Consider the following 20778-nt stretch of genomic DNA (forward strand, 5'->3'; position numbering starts at 1 on the left):
ATATATTCAAGATCTTTGTTTACATTATTTTTATAGTACATAATAATATCCTTTAAAGAAAAATAGTATTTATCCTTTACAAGAGAAAATATGAAATCTGCCAATTCCTTCCAAAACTTTTGGGAAATTTTACAATCAAAAAACAAATGTGTTAACACCTCTTTCTCATTTTTACAAAAAGAACATAAATCATCAATATCAGAGTACCTTGAAATTATTGATTTAACAGGGTAGATGGTATGCAGAATTTTAATAAAGATTTAAAAAAATGTATTATATAGAAATACATAGGAGGATTTACATTTGTGCGACTGGTATAAAGATCTTTGGTAACACGTTAGAATAAGGTTCCATTAGTTAATGTTAGTTAATGTATTAATTAACATGAACAAACAATGAATAATACATTTATTACTGTATTTATTCATCTTCGTTAATGTTAGTTAATGAAAATACAGTTATTCATTGTTAGTTCATGGTAATTCACAGTGTTCACAATTCAACTAATGTTAACAAGAACAACTTTTGATTTAAATAATGCATTAGTAAATGTTGAAATTAACATGAACTAAGACTAATAAATGCTGTAGAAGGATTGTTCTTGCTTAGTTCATGTTAACGAAAGTAGTTAACTAACATTAACTAATGGAACCTTATTCTAAAGTGTTACCAGATCTTTAAATTAATAAATAAAAACATTGATTAAAACCCACCGCTAGATGGCAGAACTGTGTTTTTCAGATGTTTATCACCTTCTAAACGTTTTACCGAAGAAGAGAGTAACGTTTGGCCCTCAAATAATAGTTTTGCTTTTCCATTTGATATATTTTTATTTATATCGACAGTATTATTGCTCATAGTGGCTTCTTCCGGAAAATATGACTGAGGATATTTTGACCACTCTGAAAATACTGATCATCGGAGAAAGTGGAGTGGGCAAATCCAGGTAACTTTAACGTCTACTTGAAGTTTACCGGATGTCATCTGATGGAACAACAACAACACATTGCGCGAGCTAGTTATATTAAAACAACCTTACCTCGCTTTAGATAGAAACCTTTGAATGTTTGTCAGTTCAGTTCTCAAATTCCCATACAACATATATTTGCAGATGTGTGTGCATCATTTGCCAGTAAGAAGGAAAGTTCAGTCTCTGATTCGCCTTTCTTTCCCCTCTTCTCTTCCTCAGTCTTCTTTTGAGATTTACAGATGATACATTTGATCCAGAAATTGGTGCAACAATTGGTAAGTATGTAAAAGTCTGACACCCATAAAAGCAGGTTTAAACACGACATTCTAAATCAGACATTCACATTGTGTTTTTAGTTTCTGATAACTGACATGTAAAACAACAACAACAACAATAATAATAATTGTTTGTCTTTATAATGTAATAAACAGAAACCTAACCAAATCACAGCTCTCATTGACATCCATCATATAAGCTTCACTACTAGTGCTGGTCTGACTTGAAATACGGCTTTACTTGGTTTGTTGATTGCTGGACTTAAACGTTACATTTAAAATATTGAAAAGTATATTTTTCCACGTCAAATCTTGTTTAACGGTTACTGTCTTTACACTGGAGATCAAGGAATCCTTCACTGGTCATTATTACCATTATATGTTGTGGAGATCCATTGGTTGTTCAAAGCTGTGGCCATCACTTTGTAGCATTTAGGTTGACGTTTGTTGATGTGACCGCGGACTTCTTTTCAAAGCCCCCCAATCCAAACCAAACAAGTCCAGATCTCCTCCTTTGGCTTCCTCTGGTAAATCTGTCAGTGCTTTGCTGAAATTCAGGAGTACTTCATGCCTCCAGACCTTTCGTTCACTGAGCGCTGAGAGATTTATTCCCCTGTCATCTTTACTCATACTTTCATTTTTCTTTTATGAATGTAAATCACTTATGTTTGTAAGTGATGTGGCTTTGCTGAATGATGAGACAGGTGGTTGAGTCGTCCTATTTTCTTTTTATCTTTATGTAATAAACCCACAATTCCCCTTTCAGCTATAAATTCAGCTCTTTCTATCTTTAGTCGCTCTGGGCTTGTTGCCTGACAAATATTTGGGGCCATTAAAAATTAAATCTGTCTCGTTATATATGTATGGTATTATCGTAATCCTCATAAAACATCTAGACTGTATTTCCATATATGATTGTGAATCTTTTTGAGTATTCCACCTGATGGTTTACATTTGCTAGTGTTTGTATATGTGTTTGTGTGTTTTAACCATTTTTTTGGGGACAAATATTCTGTAAACATCTTCTGGTGATAAATTTTGTTTGAGTTTACATTTACATTTACATTTAATCATTTAGCAGACGCTTTTATCCAAAGCGACTTACAAATGAGAACAATAGAAGCAGTCAGGTCAACAAGAGAACAACAACAGAATACAAGTGCCATGACAAGTCTCAGTTAGTCTAGTACAGAACGCATAGCCAGGTGTATTTGATTTTTTTTTTTTTTTTTTTTTTTTTATAATTAAATGAAAAAGACAAGAAGAGGAAAAGTACAGACAAAACTTTTCTGTTAAGATTAGGGTTTGGTTACAGTATATTTATAGAATTTTTTATATATATACACACACACACACATGTCTGGTCAGCTATCCTTGTGGGGACTCTCCATAGGTGTAATGGTTTTTATACTGTACAGACCGTATTTTCTATCGCCCTACACCAACCCTACCCCTAAACCTAACCCTCACATGAAACTTTCTGCATTTTTAGATTTTCAAGAAACTTCATTCTGTGTAATTTATTAGCTTGTTTACCCGTGGGGACCTCAATTTAGGTCCCCACCGTGACACGAGTCCCCATGAGTATGTGTGCATTCAGGTTTAAGTCCCCACCAGAATAGAAAAACAAGTACACCCATACACACACACACATATATGGGGAAGTCGTGGCCTAATGGTTAGAGAGTCGGACTTGCAATCGAAGGGTTGTGAGTTTGAGTCTCAGACCGGCAGGAATCGTGGGTGGGGGGAATGCATGTACAGTTCTCTCTCCACCTTCAATACCATGACTTAGGTGCCCTTGAGCAAGGCATCGAACCCCCAACTGCTCCCTGGGCGCCGCAGTGTAAATGGCTGCCCACTGCTCCGGGTGTGTGTTCACAGTGTGTGTGTGTGTGTGTGTGTGTGTGTGTATGTGTGTGTTCACTGCTCTGTGTGTGTGTGTGTGCACTTCGGATGGGTTAAATCATAGCACAAATTCTGAGATTAATGTCTGAATGTCTCTTCACTCACTTCACTTTTATATATATATATATACAGTACAGAACAAAAGTTTGGAAGCATTACTATTTTTAATGTTTTTGAAAGAAGTTTCTTCTGCTCATCAGGCCTGCATTTATTTGATCAAAAATACAGAAAACACAGTAATATTGTGAAATACTAATAAAATCTTTTCCATCTACACTCGATCCTCTAAAACAAGCACTCTCTGTTCTATATCTATTCTATCTACTTATTATTTTTATTTATCTTTAAAAAAACATGCTACATGTTCTGAATCTGCTATATGATTAAATGTAAAACGATGAAAGTTGATATGTGTTCTGTATGTACTAAACACATCATTTATTTCCATTCAGGTGTAGATTTCAAGGTGAAAACCCTTGCTGTGGATGGAAACCGAGCAAAGCTTGCAATCTGGGTGAGAAGTCAACCGCGTTTTTATCCCGAGATTTAGAGTCACACAGATTTATGTTTTGTGAAGGCTAACTATTTTTGCTCACTTTTTGTTAGTTATTTATTTACACATAATTTAGTCTTCAGGGCAATCATGTCTTAGTTTGGACGCTACTGAATGGGACAGATGTAATAAGTCCTTATAATACTTGTTGACTGTGTTTTACTAATGTAACACAAGGTGGCAGTGTTTTCCTTTTCTTTTTTTCTCTGGAGGCAGGCTTCTCTTTTAAAATGCTTTAACAAGTCAAAATATTAATTGTTACGTTATTATTTAACACTGTTTGCCTTGATTTTGTTTTGTGTTTACAGGACACAGCAGGTCAGGAACGTTTTCGAACTTTAACACCCAGTTACTACAGAGGTGCTCAGGGTGTCATTCTGGGTAGGCAAACATAAACACAACTGTTTTTCACTAATAAGCTATTTAAAAAAAAAATGAAAACATTGTACCACTTTAGAACAATTCCAAGTTAAATGTGATGAATACACTGATAATTATACATGATAAACAGGAATGGTGTCTGAACCATAAAATGTTGTGAATTATAGTTGTCTGATTTAAGCCTCTAAAAGTAATTTCTAAATTGTCTGCTCGGATTGTGTCTTTTTAGTGTATGACGTCACTAGGCGAGAGACGTTTGCGAAGCTGGATAACTGGTTGAATGAGCTGGATACATACTGTACAAGAAATGATCTGGTCAAAATGCTGGTGGGAAACAAAATTGATAAGGTAAGTTACACACAAAATGTTGTCATTAATCACTTACCCTCATGTCGTTCCAAACATGTAAAAGCTTTGTTCGTCTTCAGAACACAATTTAAGATATTTGGGATGAAAACCGTAAGGCTTGTGACTAGGGATGTGTGATTAATCGAATTGAAATCGCGATTTGAGACGTCACGATTTGCCAATTGAAAAAGCCTGCGATGTGGACGAGATATTACTCTGTTCCAGAGCATATGCATGTCAGTCTTGAGTAACAGTCTTACTAACCAGTCAGGGCACCTCTGTTCTCCCCAATCAGCTCTGCTCTAGCCAACTGTGTAAATGTCCACCATTTAAAAAAAATAAATAAATAAAAAAAATACGGAGTCAGCTCAAATTCACGAGTTCAATAGCGAATAGTAGACATATTTTGGCGTGCTGTCCTGGGGGAGGGGTCCGGGCCCAGAGCATAGCCCTGTTACGTCTAGTGGCAGGAAAAAGGCAGAGAATCCAATAGCAAGTTAAACAACTGATTTTTATTGGGTTGGGACAGGCGGATTAATTTGGGAGTGAAAGACAGATTTCAATTTGGAGACATGGAATGCAGGATGAATCCTCTTGTACACGGGAGGTAGTTTGAGGTGGACCGTCACCGGACTAATGATCTTGGTGACAGTGAATGGACCAATAAACCAGGGAGCCAGTTTATTACTCACGGAACGCAGAGGAATGTTCTTGGATGAAAGCCTTACCTTTTGTCCCACGACGTATATGGGAGGCTTAGACCGGTGGCGATTGACTTGGGTCTTGGTGCGTCTTCCCACCTGGAGCAGAGTCTCGCGGGCTCTGCTCCATGTGTGATGACACTTCTGGAAAAAGGCGTGAGCGGAAGGGACCGCAACCTCGGATTCCAGACTGGGTAAAATTGGTGGCTGGTAACCTAGACTACACTTAAACGGAGATAGGCCCGTAGCCGACACTGGCAACGAGTTATGTGCGTACTCAACCCAAGAAATTTGCTGACTCCAGGAGTAAGGGTTGAGACCAAATATCGCAACACTCTCTCAAGATCCTGATTGGCCCGCTCGGTATGGCCATTGTTCTAGGGATGGAATCCTGAGGACAGACTAACCGTAGCCCCCAGTAGTTACAAAATTCTTGCCAAAATTTGGATACAAATTGGGGCCCACTATCGGAGACCACGTCCATCTGAAGGCTATGTAAACGAAAGATGCGATCTCCCACTGATGATACAATGTACCCAAAAAAATGGAAATGACTGTGCGTGAAAAGTGCATTTCTCCGCCTTGACAAAAAGCCCTTTCGCTCGCAACCTCTGGAGCACTAGTCTGACGTGCTGAACATGTTCCTGGAGAGTAGAAGAAAATATCAGTATGTCATCCCGGTAGACATGAATGAACTGATCTACCATTTCTCTCAGCATTTCATTGACTAATGCTTGGAAGACAGCAGGAGAGTTGGACAGCCCGAAAGGCATGACCAAATATTCAAAATGGCCCCTGGGGGTATTAAATGCTGTCTTCTATTCATCCCCCTTCCTTATGTGGACCAACTGATAAGCATTACGTAAGTCCAGTTTTGTGAATATTGATGCTCCCTGCAACCTCTCGAAGGCTGAAGACATCAACGGCAAAGGATAGGTATTCTTCACCGTGATGTTGTTCAGCCCTCGGTAATCAATGCAATGTCACGGAGATCCATCCTTCTTACCCACAAAAAAGAACTCCGTCCCCGCTGGAGAAGAGGAAGGGCGGATGAACTCGGAAGCCAGCGAATCAGAAATATAATTCTCCATGGCCTACCTCTTAAGAGTAGAAAGTGAATATAACTTGCCCTTAGGTGGAGATGTACCTGGCATTAGGTCTATAGAACAGTCATAGGGTCGATGGGGAGGAAGAGAAGCAGCCCGGGACTTACTGAACACTTCCTTCAGGTCGAGGTATTCCTTGGGCACGTTAGACAAATCAACAGTGTCCTCCTGAAAAACAGAACTAGACACAGGCTAATGAGCAGACAAGAGGCATGGCACTGATTACTCCAGGTGGAAACGGGCCCTGTGCCCAGTCAACCCTGGGGTTGTGCTTGATCAACCAGGGGTGCCCAAGAACGATGGTGCTGAGGGGAATGTCAGTGATGAAAAATTCTGGTGTCTCAGTGTGGTTACCCGCTACCATCAATGTGATGGGATCCATTGTGTGCGTGATGGTGGGTAATGTCTGACCATTGAGAGTGTGAACTGCAATGGGTTAGTGGAGTGAAGTGACGGGGATGCGGAGGTGACTGGCCAAAGAAAAATCCATGAAGTTTACCTCCGCTCCGGAATCCCATAGGGCCTGGCAATTGTAAGAGCCGGTTGCCCATGGCAATCGTCCCAGAAGGAGAGTTGCGGATAAGGATTTCCCCAATTATGCTCCACCCGACAGGAGCCTCCTCCCTACTGCCAGGCTTGATCTTTTAGTGGACAGCGATTGAGGAAATGCCCCGCCACGCCGCAGTAAAGACACAGTCCCTCAGTTCGTCGACGCTCTCTCTCCTCCCGGGAAAGCCGAGCTCTACCCAACTGCATGGGCTCGGGATCGCTGGGTGGGCTGACCATGTCCTCAGCGAGGAAGCCCAATTGCTCGAGTTGCCCTCTGCCCCGGGAGCGCTGTTCCACCTGGGAGCGCTGTTCCAACCTTGAGTCAACCCGTAAAGCTAGCTCCATCAGTCCGTTTAAGTTCTTGGGAAGATCCAACGTATACATTTCACGTTGGACACAATCAGCTAGCACATGCAGGAATCTGTCCCACTGCTCCTCCTCATTCCAGTGGCATCCAGCAGCCAAGGTAATTGTATCATGTAGTCAGAAACGGAATGCTTTCCTTTTGTGGAGATCAGAGAGTTTGCGGCCTGCCACCGTGCGGTCAAACACCTGTCTCATCTCATCCTGGAGTGCCTGGAACAAGGAACAGCAAGGATCATTATTCTCCCACACCGCCCTCCCCCAACGAGATGCACGCCCCGACAGAAGGTTTAAAACCAATGCCACTCTTGATCTCTCAGTGGAAAATGTAACAGGTTGAAGTGAAAAAAAAAAAGAGCATCTAGTCAGGAAAGCTTGACACAGCTCTGGCTCACCTGCATATCTTTCAGGCGTTGGTATCCTGGGCTCATGCTGGCTGGTGACGTTGGTAAGGTTGTCACGGACGAGCCGTTCACACTTGTCGCACTCATGCAGACTGTTTCGTAACACTCGGTTATATTCGCGCATGCACTGCACCGCAGATTTCCAGGAGCGCATCTGGCAGTATAGATGAGGCTCGATGCACGTGTGCAACCTTCGTCAGCCCACGTCTGGTTCTGTGTTTAAAACGATTGTAAATTCAGTCTAACTGCTTGCTAATTTCACTTGGATGAAATAAAACATTGAGCATATTTTTCACTTGTTCTTAAAATCCTAAATACAGTGTAACATATGTAATACTTTAGTCAATTATTAAAGAAAAACAGTTCTTTATTTATTAAAATAAACCAATCTTTCCAGTGAAATTCAGTAATTAGTTAATTCTGTAAAAGTAGTTATACCATTATAATCTTGTCTGCTGAAAAAATAGTATATAGAAGTATATAGAACCCCTCCCAAAACACAATTGAAAATTGAATTGATTTCAGAGTTATAATGGGAGTTGTATTGGTTTTAATGTAAACTATAATGGTGTCTATTTGATGGATTCTATTGGTGGAATGTAATCTGGCAGGTGGCAACCAAAAGAACAATACTGCTAAAAACAAAAAGGAATTTTGTAATGTTTAATGAAAACTATAAGAATTTCTGTGTTTATTTTATTTTTCAGCAGGGTAATGATACTGTGCTGCACATTATTGACATTATTGAGCTGAAGCTTGACTTCAAATCGCAATATCTGTCAAAAAAATCGCAATTAGATATTTTCACCATATGGCACAGCCCTACTTGTGACTGTCCCATAGACTGCAAAGTAAGTTACAATGTCAAGGTCCAGAAAAGTATAAAAGACATTGTCAGAATAGTCCATCTACCCTTAGTGATTCAACCGTAAGATTATGAAGTGACGAGAATAAGTTTTTAAGTGAAGAAAACAAAAATAAAGACTTTGTTCAACAATTCCTTTGTAAACAGTCTCCCCTGTGTCTGCTGAGGATGCTCTTCTGTGTCAGCTGCGCCACAAGGATGCGCTGTTTTCTTTCAAATTAAACTAAATACACCTCCTTGTGGCACGACTGAAACAGAAGAGACACAGAGGAGACTGTTGACAAAGGAAAAGTTGAACAAAGTCGATTTTATTTTTTTATTTTTTCACATAAAAATGCTTGTGACTAGAATTCATATTACCCAGATTGCATGTCTGATGGCTTTCATACCTTTTATGGACCTTGACACTGTTATTTACTTGGCAGTCAATGGGGCAGTCAGAGGGATCCCAGTTTTTATCTAAAATATCTTAAATTGTGTTCCGAGGAAGAATGAAGCTTTTACGGGTTTGGAATGACATACGGGGAAGTGACAACATTTTCATTTTGGGGTGGAGTATCCCTTTAATGTTTGTTTTTTTGTTTTGTTTAAAGCTGCATAAGTCCAGCCGAGTCTTTGCACTCATTGTCATATATTTTGCCTTGGCTTTTAAAACACCTGCCTGGACCCAGTTTCCAAAGCCTGATAAAGACAGATCTGCTCTCTGTTTGCTTTTTCAGCCTTATCTCTCCATATGTATCTCTAAAAAATAGTAGCTGTTCTAGATTGTTAAATACATAATGCTGACGTGGACATGGAAAAATTGTTCTGTATTTGTAACTATTGAAAAACGATGCCTAATTCAGAGCTTTTTTTTCTCTGTTTGCGTAGGAAGACCGTGTGCTAGAGCGAGAAGAGGGTCTGAAGTTCGCTAGAAAACATTCCATGCTTTTCATAGGTGAGTTGTCACTAAGATGTTCCCTTCATCCTTTGATGAATTACTTGAGCCCTCCTCATTCACTAATACAGTAGTTTAAAATAGGAATACAGTGACCTTTCACTTTGGTTTCATTTCTAATATTTTGTTTCAAGATTCATCATCTTCACACATGGAAAAATCTGACTTTTTGACGTAAGGTAGTTTATTCAACTGCATTAATACTCACAGGCTACTATTTTTAAACACTTGGGCCCATTTGCTAAAAACAAAGATTATGTTATTTAAATGAGAGATGGATTATTTGTAAAGGTTGAGCATTCATTTATTTGAGCTTGTGTAATCGTAACAGTTCTGTATATGTATTTGTGGGTGACGTGCCGCATTCTTCTCCACCGTGGGTTTGGTTTATAAGTCATGTGACATGCCTCATGAGTGGATATGTAAGCAGCAATCGGTCTGAATTAGCCATGAAGCCCTCAGACCAAATGAAATCTGCAGATGGACACCATGGCTGCGGCCGGTGTGCTTGAGGCCAATGTGCTTAATGTTTCCTAATCGCTTCTACTCTCTCCAAACTTTTAATATTAAAGGTCAAGAATTTCTTGTGTGTTTGCAGCACACCAGTCTAGCATTTCTTTGTTCTTTTTTTTAAATTTTTTTTTTAATTTTTTTTTTTTTTCTGAGAGAAATTATTCAGCAAGGATGCATTAAATTGATAAAGGCTTAAATTTTTTTAAAACATATATATATATTTTTTATAAATGCTTTTCTTTTGAACATTCTTTTCAGCATAGAATCTTGAAAGAAAAAGTATATCTTTCAAAAATGAAAAAAAAAAAAATGTAAGCAGCACAACTGTTTTCAACATTGATAGTAATAAGAAATGTTTTGAGAACTTATTTTTTTCAAATATATACACACACACACACACACACACACATATATATTGCTGTAGCTCCCTAGTGATTGGTCATGCCATGGATTTCTCCAGGTGTTACAGACCTCCTTTGTGTGTAGTGTGTGTACACTTGTCTCTCTCTCTCTTTCATGCAGAGGCCAGTGCCAAGACAAGGGATGGTGTTCAGTGTGCATTTGAGGAGCTGGTGGAGAAAATCCTGCAAACTCCAGGCTTGTGGGAGAGCGTGCACAAGACAAGAGGAGTTGCCCTGTCTGAACTCCCTGAGACTGGTCAAGGAGGCTGTGGGGCGTATTGCTCACTTCTCTAACACAATTTTTTTTACACAGTTCAGGTTAGATTAGTTAGTGCTAATGTATGCAGGATACGTATACTTTTTTTTGGCCTATGTATCTGTGCAGGCACACAAGCAAAATTCAAGAACACTCATGCTTAAATCATTAATCATTTAACTGGTCCAGTACATACAATATTAGGATGATTGCTGAAAAAGAGATAAGGCTTAGGTTGGGGAACTTTTTAGAAATTTTTAGAATTTCACATTCTAAAAATTCACATTTTTTTTAATGAAATACATTTAAAGAGCTCTATTGAAGTCAAGCATTTATGTTTGGTAGGTGGATAAAAAAGCTGAATTGCTCCATTATACCTCAGATAAGTTCGCTTCTCAGTTTGTATATTTCTCTTAGTGTTTTATTTTGTTTTGTCCCAGTGCCTGTGTTTCTTATTTAGGGAGAGGTAAACATTCATCAGTCTAACTCGACCTTTCAAACTGCTGGAATGAGACCTCAGTAGAACACAGATTTCCATCAGCATGCCCTCGCTTGATGTCTGCAACGTGCGGAACTCCGTTCTTTCTTTATCTGTCCATCTTTGGATCCCACTTTTTCCTACCGTCAGTCACTTGTTAACTCTCTTTCCTCTCTCTCACTACATGTATCTGTCTTCAATTCAGCTCTGTCCCTCTCTACAGAATAATAGACTTATCAAGATGTTGGATCTGTTTTACTATATTTATTGACATGGGCCGCCCACATAAAAACATGGTTTTGAAAGGTTTATAAATCAAACAGATTGGCACAATGCGTCTCTGTTATAAATATAAAAGAAGGTAAAAAAAAAAAAAAAAAAAAAACGGAATAACAAGGAATAGATTAACAAGAAAAGCTTAATCTCTTGGTTTTGGGTGGGAAATTTTCACCTGCAGACTCATGGACACAGTAAAACTTACTGTCTTGATATGACTGTCTATCTTAGAGAAAGGATGTTTTTTTTTTTTAAAGTGAGTTAACAGGGTGTGACTATAGATGGCTGGTTTTCACACACAGAGAAATGGAACAAAAGAAAAAAAAATAGAAATAATAATAAAAAAATAAATCTATGACACTAAACAGCAATGCCAAATGAATATTTCCATTCTTCTGGTTTAATCTGGACTATTTATACTGTTATGTTTGATTTAGAGAATCATCCAAGCAATTCTCATTGCTTAATAACTGTGTGGTAAAAACCTCAGATACAGCAGTTTCAGAAAGTGTGTGGCACATGCGGAAGGAAACACTGGGCTATATGCACACCCACAGCCAATTGACTTATTTTGAGCATTTATGTGTTCCTTTTCACCTGTTTTGAAAATGTGAATTATTGAGCAATTATAAATGTGTCATGTAGTTTCCAGTAGCATGCAGTGAAATCTTCTGTGCTTTTTATGGCAATTATATATGTAATGGTATATGCTTTGTCTATTCACTACATATCAAAATCATCCCATATGAGGTAGTTAATCACTATTGATCTGAGGACTCTAACAAATTTTGGTTTGGATTCCCTAAATAATCCCAATTCTCTATTTTATTGATATTTGCATGCAGGTTATTGCTATTTGTTTTTGTGCAATATTGCACACTGTTATTGCACAGTAATTACTCTATGTAAATATTTGCTGATGATAATGGTCATAAATACATTGTAATGTTGATGTTTGAGTCTCTGCACTATAATGCTACACTTGAAATGACAATATTTTGACTTTGAAAACCTTTTTCTCTCTCTCACACATTCTCTCCTGCTTTTTCCAGCAGTGAGTTTTTGTCAAATATGACCCACCACAGGAATGTATCTCCAGGCCTCTGTGATTTCACCGTTTCCCGTTACATTTCTGCGCGAACACTGTAGTTACTGAAGTGTTTGCGTTCAGACGGCATCTTCATATGGTTTCTGCACCCATCCGATGTGGGTGATTCCAAATGATTGCATCTGGACTGAGAGGCAAGTCCGGTAACTATAGTGGTTGCAGGTTTCTCACTGTAGATATGTCTTCAGAGCCGTTTGACCAGGAGGTGCGTAATTCCAAGTAGACAAATGAAGGCCTAGCCAAAAGATCTTGGATAAAGTACAAGCTGTTTTGAAGAAAGTGTGTGTCCACGATTTGTGGTGTCTCTACTGTATTGTTCTTATATGACTGGTTAGTCCTGTAATTCAGTACATTATATTTCCCCCAAAGTCTTCTCTAAATGCTTCCACCTGCCAGTTTCACCTTTCTCTTGGATCAAGAAGGGATATTCCAAGCACAATATTATAATTGTATGATATAATACTAAGGCCTGATTACTCCGCTGGTTAGGGTGTGGTTAAAAGCCTGGTTTGGACCAGTATGCTGGGGATCACTGTCCAAAATTCAACATGTGTGGGTGACCAGCCATTCTGGTCTTTTCAGGTTAAGGATATAAATCAGCTTTCTTAGGCCCTTGGATTGAGTTTTTAATGCTGTATTCCTTTCTGTTCAGCCAGTTTAGGTAATTTAATTTTAGCGTTTGTTTGTTCATTTATTGGAATGCATTGGAATTTCATGGAAAGGATGAAAGAGCTGGAAATAGTAATTTGATCTAAATACATAATACAAAAATAACTCTACAAGGAGTTGCTGAGGTCGTGTTTTTGTCATTTTTTTTTTTTCATCAGCAATTTAGTTGATGAGATGAATACTTCTGGAATTTGAATCTGTGTTGCAATTTTTGGAGCAGTGATGATCGACTGTTAAAGATCTATAGGTTCTGTTTTCCAGACTCTTGCCTGTTAAACCCAACCGAGTGCTTGTATCTGTAGCTTCTCTGTGGGCTCATCACACTGTCTTCCATGAGATCATTACAAGACTTCGATGGTGGTTTCATGAGGTGTCGAGTTCCTCAAACATCACTGCTTTTGGTCTTCTCACACCCTGCTCTCGTTATCAGTCTGATTGATTTGCCGTATTGACTGGGGGAACGGAGCCAAAACAGTTGTGGTTCAGAGAATTGCTTGCGGAAAGAGCACAAAGGGTCAGGGTTTAGTGGTGTTTTCAGAATCTGTATTTAATTCTAGAGGCACATTTAGCACATCGTGCTGTGTATAAACCAAAGGAACATTTTCATTTTCAGAGTTCTATGGTAAATGCATCTTAATGGGGGGTGAAATGCAGGGTTTCTTTGTACCACATATCCTCTAGTTACTGATGGCATGTTTGGGCAGTTTTGAAGCCTCAGTTAAGCGTGACATCGGTCTGAAAAGCAATTTGCTTGACTGCCATCCATTTCCAAATCTGAATAAGACTATTTGAATCTGAAAACACTAATTATGTTAAGTATCATTTAGATTAGAAATGCCTGTTGTATAATGTGCATAATATTTTTTGCAATAATCCTCTGTCACTACTGTCATCATCATTTGCCTCCAAATGTTTAAAGTACTTAAACTGTCAGAATAACCACAGTTTATTCTCTCCAGATAAATAGTTTTGTCTAATAAGCTATCTACCTTGGAAGCTCATAAGCTTTGTGTGGCCTTTTGATGATATTTTAGAAGCTCTCACTTGTTCACAAAATAAAAAAAGTCTTGTTTGGATGTAATAACTTTCCTATCACTATGCTGAAACTGCACAATATGGGTGAAAAAAAGCTAATTTACTTTCATTGGTACAACACATTTTCATTGGGGCAGTACCCTCAAAGAGGCACCATTTCTACCCCAAAGAGTACATATTAAGACAGTGGTTCTCAGTTGGGGGTCTATACAAGTGGAATTATTATCTTATTTAGTATAGGGATCCTTCCAATGTCAGGAGAACGAGGAACCACTGCCTTGAAGTTTATTTAGGACACTAAGCACCATTTAGGGTCGGTACGGTACAGAGGTTTACTTTTTGAGGATACTGTCCCAGTAGTCTCAGCCTCAGATGTCACATGACGCGTATGGGACACAAAAGTGGAAACACTTCAGGAGTGTCGGTCTTTAATGTTCTGCCTGGAAAACAAAAATGCTGTGGCATGTTTGTTCATCGGCCTTATGGGCGGGCCTTGGCCAATGAAAGCTCCCATAGATTCCAGACCTTCAGCCGTCAGTCTATAGGTCTGGCTATGCGAGACTAACTTTCCCAGTGACGAGTTAAAGGTGCACTTGTTGCAATTTTTTTTTCCTACAGTGTGGCTGTTTAAGCCATGTATTTTAGGCTAAATTTCATTAGCACACAGTTAAGAGAATTAAGCAGAAATTTGATAAAATAACTCCGCTCACTGTCTGGTCCCTGGCTTCAATCTTCGAAACTCACTTTTGAATTCCAGTTCTCAGATGATGGTCCTGGCTGTAAATTCTGTTGCACATGATTTAGATTTGGCTGTCCACTCTATCAAATCCATCCAGAGTTCAGTCTCTAGATTTTGACAGAGCTCTGACATCCCATCCCCAATTTAGCTTTCTTTACTTTCCTAACCTTTAGCTTTCCAGACATTGGATGTGCAGCAGTGCTTTCCTCATCAATAAAGAGGAAATTAATGACACTGTCTAAATACCATAAAGCAAGGTCTACCACATGAATTCTGACGTGACCGTGACCATCCGTCTTCTGCCCCTCAAGTATTGATTTAGCGGTGATGAAAAATAAAAGACCCTACACCGAAAGGTAAAAAAGGTCCTTTGCTCCCAAAGTCAGTTTTTAGCACAAAGCTAAGTGGGCACATGGGAGGCCAGAGTATGAATTAGTGGCTTCATTCATCTTTAGCAGATCTGTGGCTTTCAGTGCGCTCCCGTGTGACATCCCGTTGGCCGAGGTCTGCTCACTGGGATTCCTGTAGCATTCTGTCATTTACTCCACACATACAGTACATGCACACATAAAGACTACCAGATTGACTACTACAGTACAGAGCGCTGTAGCCACAGGCTTCTATAATAAACTAATCACATTGTATCAACACACAGAGGGTGTAAGCTTTCCTCAAGCAGAAGAGGCAGTGCAATGGAAAAACCGCATGTTTCACTGAGACAGTCCCTTTTCTGTGTTCCTGAGGAATGAAAGGAAAGAGGATGAAAACAGTCTGGTGTTCCTATGGGTCATATGATTGGCACACGCGGTAACAGAGTCTTTATTTTGTGTAAATAATCTTAACTTGTGAAGTAATTGTAGTATTTATTTATCTTTGACTGTCTGATCTTGTGCTCTCGGTGACATGCCGGTGAGTTGAACGCACAAAATTGCCTGAAGATTCCTGGTTGAAAGTTTCAATAGCCAAACTCTGTTGGAATATAATACAGAAGCCATCATATTGTGTAATACTGCTGGGCTTAAAAGTAGCAGTTAATCACTACTGTGTTTTTATTTGTCTGTTCCAGGTTGTGGATAACTTGTCTGGTTTTACTTATTGCTCCTAACAAGCCAATCTGATTCACTTTAGTGCACTTGTTACTGCACAAACTTTGATTTGTTGGCTCATTTTCATTTTTAACCTTGAATGGTACAAAAGTACATCTAATGATTAATGCTTTTCTGTGCGTGTTGTGAACGCCAGTAATTTTTTCTTACACTTCTGGCTTTAAGAGTGCAAAAGCAGCCCTGCTTTGAGGTGCTTTCAACTGCACTGCTGGAGGTCTCAAGTCTGATTTCACCTTTGGCAAAGTTTAGTGCTAAAATGTTTACATTTGGCCAATCAAGCTCCAGACAGTAGCGCCTACACGAGAGTGAGATCATGCGTCCTGCCACCAGCAGCATTATTATAAGTCTACAGCACAACAGACCAGATGGGCCATCATATCCTTCATTCAGATCCCTCCAAGTTACTCAATAGCCCTTTATACACCTGATATTAGCATTGCAAGTGTCTGATGTGAGAAGAAGGTCTCTCACTACATGCATTACATATGTAGCCTTATAAGTTTAATGCTGCATTTTGATTAAACATAAAAAGTAAAAAAAAAATAAGTCACTGCACTATAGCTATCAAAATGTACTTGATTTTCATTGAATATTATTATTTATTTCTTATACCCTGTTTATTATCAGCCCAAAACTTGAATTAAAGCCTGCACCTTTGAGATTCTACAGTCTCAAATATCCGATCTATCTAGAATAAAGCCGTCTGTTGGTGGAGACCACATAGGACCGTTGATGGTTAGCAATTGTTTGACCGGAAAGTGGAGTGTTTCGGTGAACTACGGTGGACATCAGAGGATCTAGAGAAACATATATTACCATTATAGAGCGATTCCCAGACACATCTCTCTGTTTTATTGTCTTTTTATTGCTTTGAAAAGACGACCAAGAGCAATAGCCCTATTTGTAGTGTGATGTGCTTGTGAACAAAGATGCAATCTTGATTCAATTATGTTTGCCCATCAATCATTTTCCAGGAGCAAAACAAAGAAAGAATCAGAAAAGTTGCAGTCTGACCCAAACTTTTTTTTTTTAGATGTTAGATGTCTGATTGCATAATTGAAAAAATTGTATTGCTGTCAGAAGACTTATTTAGAGATAAGGCCTCTATCAAATCTAGTTCTTGTCTGTGGACTTGCTATGCTGCTGGCACCCTGTGTGTTCAATTTCTCTTCACTTAAAGAGCACTTAGCACTCTTAATGTGTTGTACAGCGACTCCTGCTAACCACAGGTCTCCTGCCGTGGAGTTTAAATCCAGACATCAGGGTTATATCAAAAATACAAACATATAAAGACATGTTTAGAAATGAGTGAGTTACAGAGCAAATCAGTGTTTGAAGGGCCCGGGGCCTGCCTGTGGAAAGTGTCTGTCAGCGTTTGGATTTATGATGCCATCATAGTACTCGAGTATGAGTGCTGCCCCAAAATACCCACTGGCAAAGTGATGCCACATTGCCTGCCAAGTTTACATGTGTAACTGTGGATTCCCTAAGAGAAAATATGTCACATTAAGGGTAAGAGAGAGTGTGTGTGTGTGTGAGTACAACAATTATTAAACCTATAGGCCTCAGGTAATCAAAGCAATATGCTGATATTCAGACCAGCAGCATCATTGCAAGTGTATTGCTTTTATACAAAACACAATAAATGAAAGTTGAGTAACTTACATTTTAGACACAAAGAAGCCAGTTACATTGTTATTTTCCAAAAGCAGCCAAAACAGAATGAATGTGTCTTGAGCAATAGACACATTACTATTATTGTTGTTCCTGAATTCGTGTTTTTGAACTAATTATTTAAGTGAATGATTCAATGACTCATAAAAGCTCTAAAGCTGCATCTAAAATAGCATACTTTCTAAGTAGTTACAGTACTTATTTTGATTAAGTATTCTTGTGACCATTAAAAAGTATGTTCTATATATTATGAATGTAATCTGGGTGTACATTCATCATGGTCTCATGGAATAGTCAAATGTCAATTGGATGTCCACTATAAAATCTTGCCAAAAGTAGTAAGTCATCTGTGTGTTGACTACTGTATATTGTAGGGAAGTATGCAGATTTGTTTTTAAAAATAAAAATAAAACATAGTCAAGTAAATGATTCAATGACAATGGTATGCATTGTTTCTGACTGAAACAGTGTTTTGAACGAATCGGTTGAATAAATGATTCAATGACTCGTCATCATCTACTGGATGTAAGATCTGGTGTAAGAGGAACTTACAGTAAAACATTCATGACTAATATATTACAGACACAGAGATGGTTGAACTAACAGCAGCCCAGGAAAGAAAAAAAATAAACCAAAAATAGGAAGACACAGAGAGCAAAGTGAATTGAGGTTGTTACAGATGGTCATTTGTAAATCATAAGCCCCATTCAGAGGTCACTTTTAAAGCGCTGTGATTCTAGGTGGATAAAAACTGTTGTCTGTAATTTTTCATTGTGTTATGATGCGCTAATATGTGTTACTGTCAGTTTAGTTGTAAATATTGTCTGCCTGAAAATGTTTGGCAAGCGGACATCGGCATCTTACATGATTTCTGTGTATAGAGAGACCAATATTTTGAGTTGGAGTCTAGACAGTTTGTTTATTGACAACAGTAGTTTTATTTAAAGTGGAGTCGTTGCAGTTACCTTTGAATTTTTGAAGTGGTTTCTTAGAATTTTTGAAGTGCTTTCATGCCACACACACAAATGAAAAACACTTCATTAACAGTGTATCAGAACGGCTGAAGCGTGTGTGGACATTGCTTTCTTTCTCTTGCTGTCCCTGTCAGCCAAACCACATTCCAGCTGCAGCTGCCATCCCTTGCATCTGCTCTACCGACGCGGTTCCACTTCACTGTACGGAGGAATTTATTTAACTTTCGGTTTAGAAATATTAGACAGAGAAACATGGGCCATGAGGTTTCGCCCCCTCCTCTCTGTGTCTTTAATGTTTGTGATCTTGTCGTTATGTGCTGTGTGGTTCAGGCTCCTGATTTGTACTATATTTCTGCTGTCATAACCACTCGTGGCATAGCACTTCTGACCAACGACTGATCCGGTTCAGGCATGAAAGCCAGTTATTCTAAACAAAACACAGGAGTATAGCAGTGAATACACTCCACTTAAGAAAAGAGAAGTTTAGACAGAAAGAGTCAGGTCAGATTGTTTCTCTTTGTCCTGTTTCATATCAAACAGAATCTAAAGTCTGGAGAACAGAATATTAACTTACATTATTAAGTCAAAATGAGAGTAATTATCTAATAGTGTAAAATAGCTTTCCCAAACCACAACCCTCTATCTAATTTTTGAGCCAAAAACAAACAAGAAATAAACAAAAATTCCTTTATTTATAATGGATAACATGAAAAAAGTTGCTTTAACTATGTAAACTGGATAATATATATATATATATATATATATATATATATATATATATATATATATATATATATATATATATATTTATATTTATATTTATTTATTTTTTTTTTTTTTTTTTTGTTATTTTCCAACTATTAGCACTCAGATCTTCCATTTAAATATATTAAACAATATATTGCTTTTGTTTTGTATCTTACAGTTTTTATCTCCCCTGTAAATAAAATGTAGAAGATATGAAAAATGTCCTTTGATACCTTAACCTGAAGTCACTTGAACTGAATATTTGCAACGGTTAATGTTTCTAAATTCTGTTCCCCTCAGAAATTGGGCTCATTTATATCCCCAGGATGCATTGAATGACTGAATAAATCAAGCAATCAAATACATTGTAAAAAGAACTTATTGTTATTGTTTTAAGAAAGTCTCTTCTCATGATGTAGGCTCAGTCATACTTTTCTTCTTTTTAGGCCACAACACATTCAGTGCGAGTGGAAATTCCAGCGATGTCTCGGATTAATCCCTTTTCCGTAAAGCATTTCTGTTATATGTCTTCACAGAGCGCTACACAAAGCATCATATTGTGTATTTGTGTTTTAATGACGCCTTTTGAAACCACTGATTTTCTCTTTTAAGATTTCTGGTGTTTACTTGGAGGTTCACAGTATGAATTAAAGACAGGAAATGTTTTGAGCACCTCAGGTTAGCGTGCTGAAGTACAGCTACAGAAACACGCTTGCCTCCGCGTGCTGCTCTGAAGACAGAGGTCTTAGCCAGAATAAAGGAGGGAGTGAGATTCCTTGAAACATCTGTGAATCTGGAAGAATAATAAGAGCTACAGAAAACAATGCCAACTACCACCTTCTGCTCCGAAATGAAAACAAAAATGATCTAAAGGAAATAATCCATCAGGAAACATAATGCAATGGCTCAAACTTATTATCTGTGACTCAGACTATTGTAGGTTTTTCGCCATTTATGCACATAAAAGACACTAAAGAAAACCTTCAAACATATTAAATATCTAAGGTCAATCAAGCTCTGGTTAAGGAAAAATGTTCTCTTCTGGCTTTGAAAAATTACCCTGTTTTTGGAAATCCTCATCATTTTCAAGTGTTTTTTAAAAAAAGTCTCTTGCTTTTATGCTTAATCAGAAGAACGGTAATATTTTAAACCATTATGACTGTTTAAAAACTTTTGACTGGTAGTGTATATTAGTGCTTATTTAACAAAGGGAGTAATACAGGAAAGAAACGCAGAAACGAAATTTATGAAGAGGAGTTATGCATTCTGGCATAACCGTTTTATTATCATATTTAATAACAATATGTTGATTCTCCTGCCATCTGTGCAGGTTACATAAGATATCTATATTATTTATTGATTATTTTCATTGTTGTGCATAATATGTTGGGCAAAATATGTAATAAATGTAGTCACATAAAATGTTAACATTTATATTTATC

At 38.1% G+C, this 20778-nt stretch overlaps 2 protein-coding genes across 4 annotated transcripts in view; both read left to right on the forward strand.

The window, feature by feature from the left end:
- Positions 1 to 12236, forward strand: part of LOC128025244 (ras-related protein Rab-18-B) — a 285505-nt gene extending 273269 nt beyond the window's left edge. Inside the window, exon 8 of one of the 3 annotated variants that reach the window (XR_008186120.1) lies at positions 12035 to 12236. The gene's annotated coding sequence lies outside the window, so the exon portion shown is untranslated. Of the gene's footprint in view, positions 1 to 10592 lie in introns of all 3 variants that reach the window. The other 2 variants (XR_008186121.1, XM_052611394.1) reach the window with 2 other exon arrangements.
- Positions 750 to 11533, forward strand: LOC128025245 (ras-related protein Rab-18-B-like). The gene is made up of 7 exons (XM_052611396.1): positions 750 to 946; positions 1190 to 1245; positions 3606 to 3667; positions 4015 to 4087; positions 4317 to 4435; positions 9294 to 9360; positions 10396 to 11533. The coding sequence occupies exons 1-7, from the start codon at positions 879 to 881 to the stop codon at positions 10566 to 10568; spliced, it is 618 nt and encodes a 205-aa protein (XP_052467356.1). The 5' UTR covers positions 750 to 878; the 3' UTR covers positions 10569 to 11533.
- Positions 12237 to 20778: the final 8542 nt, after the last annotated feature.

The sequence above is a fragment of the Carassius gibelio genome, chromosome A12 (assembly GCF_023724105.1).
Source record: "Carassius gibelio isolate Cgi1373 ecotype wild population from Czech Republic chromosome A12, carGib1.2-hapl.c, whole genome shotgun sequence".
Classification (NCBI taxonomy): domain Eukaryota; kingdom Metazoa; phylum Chordata; class Actinopteri; order Cypriniformes; family Cyprinidae; genus Carassius; species Carassius gibelio.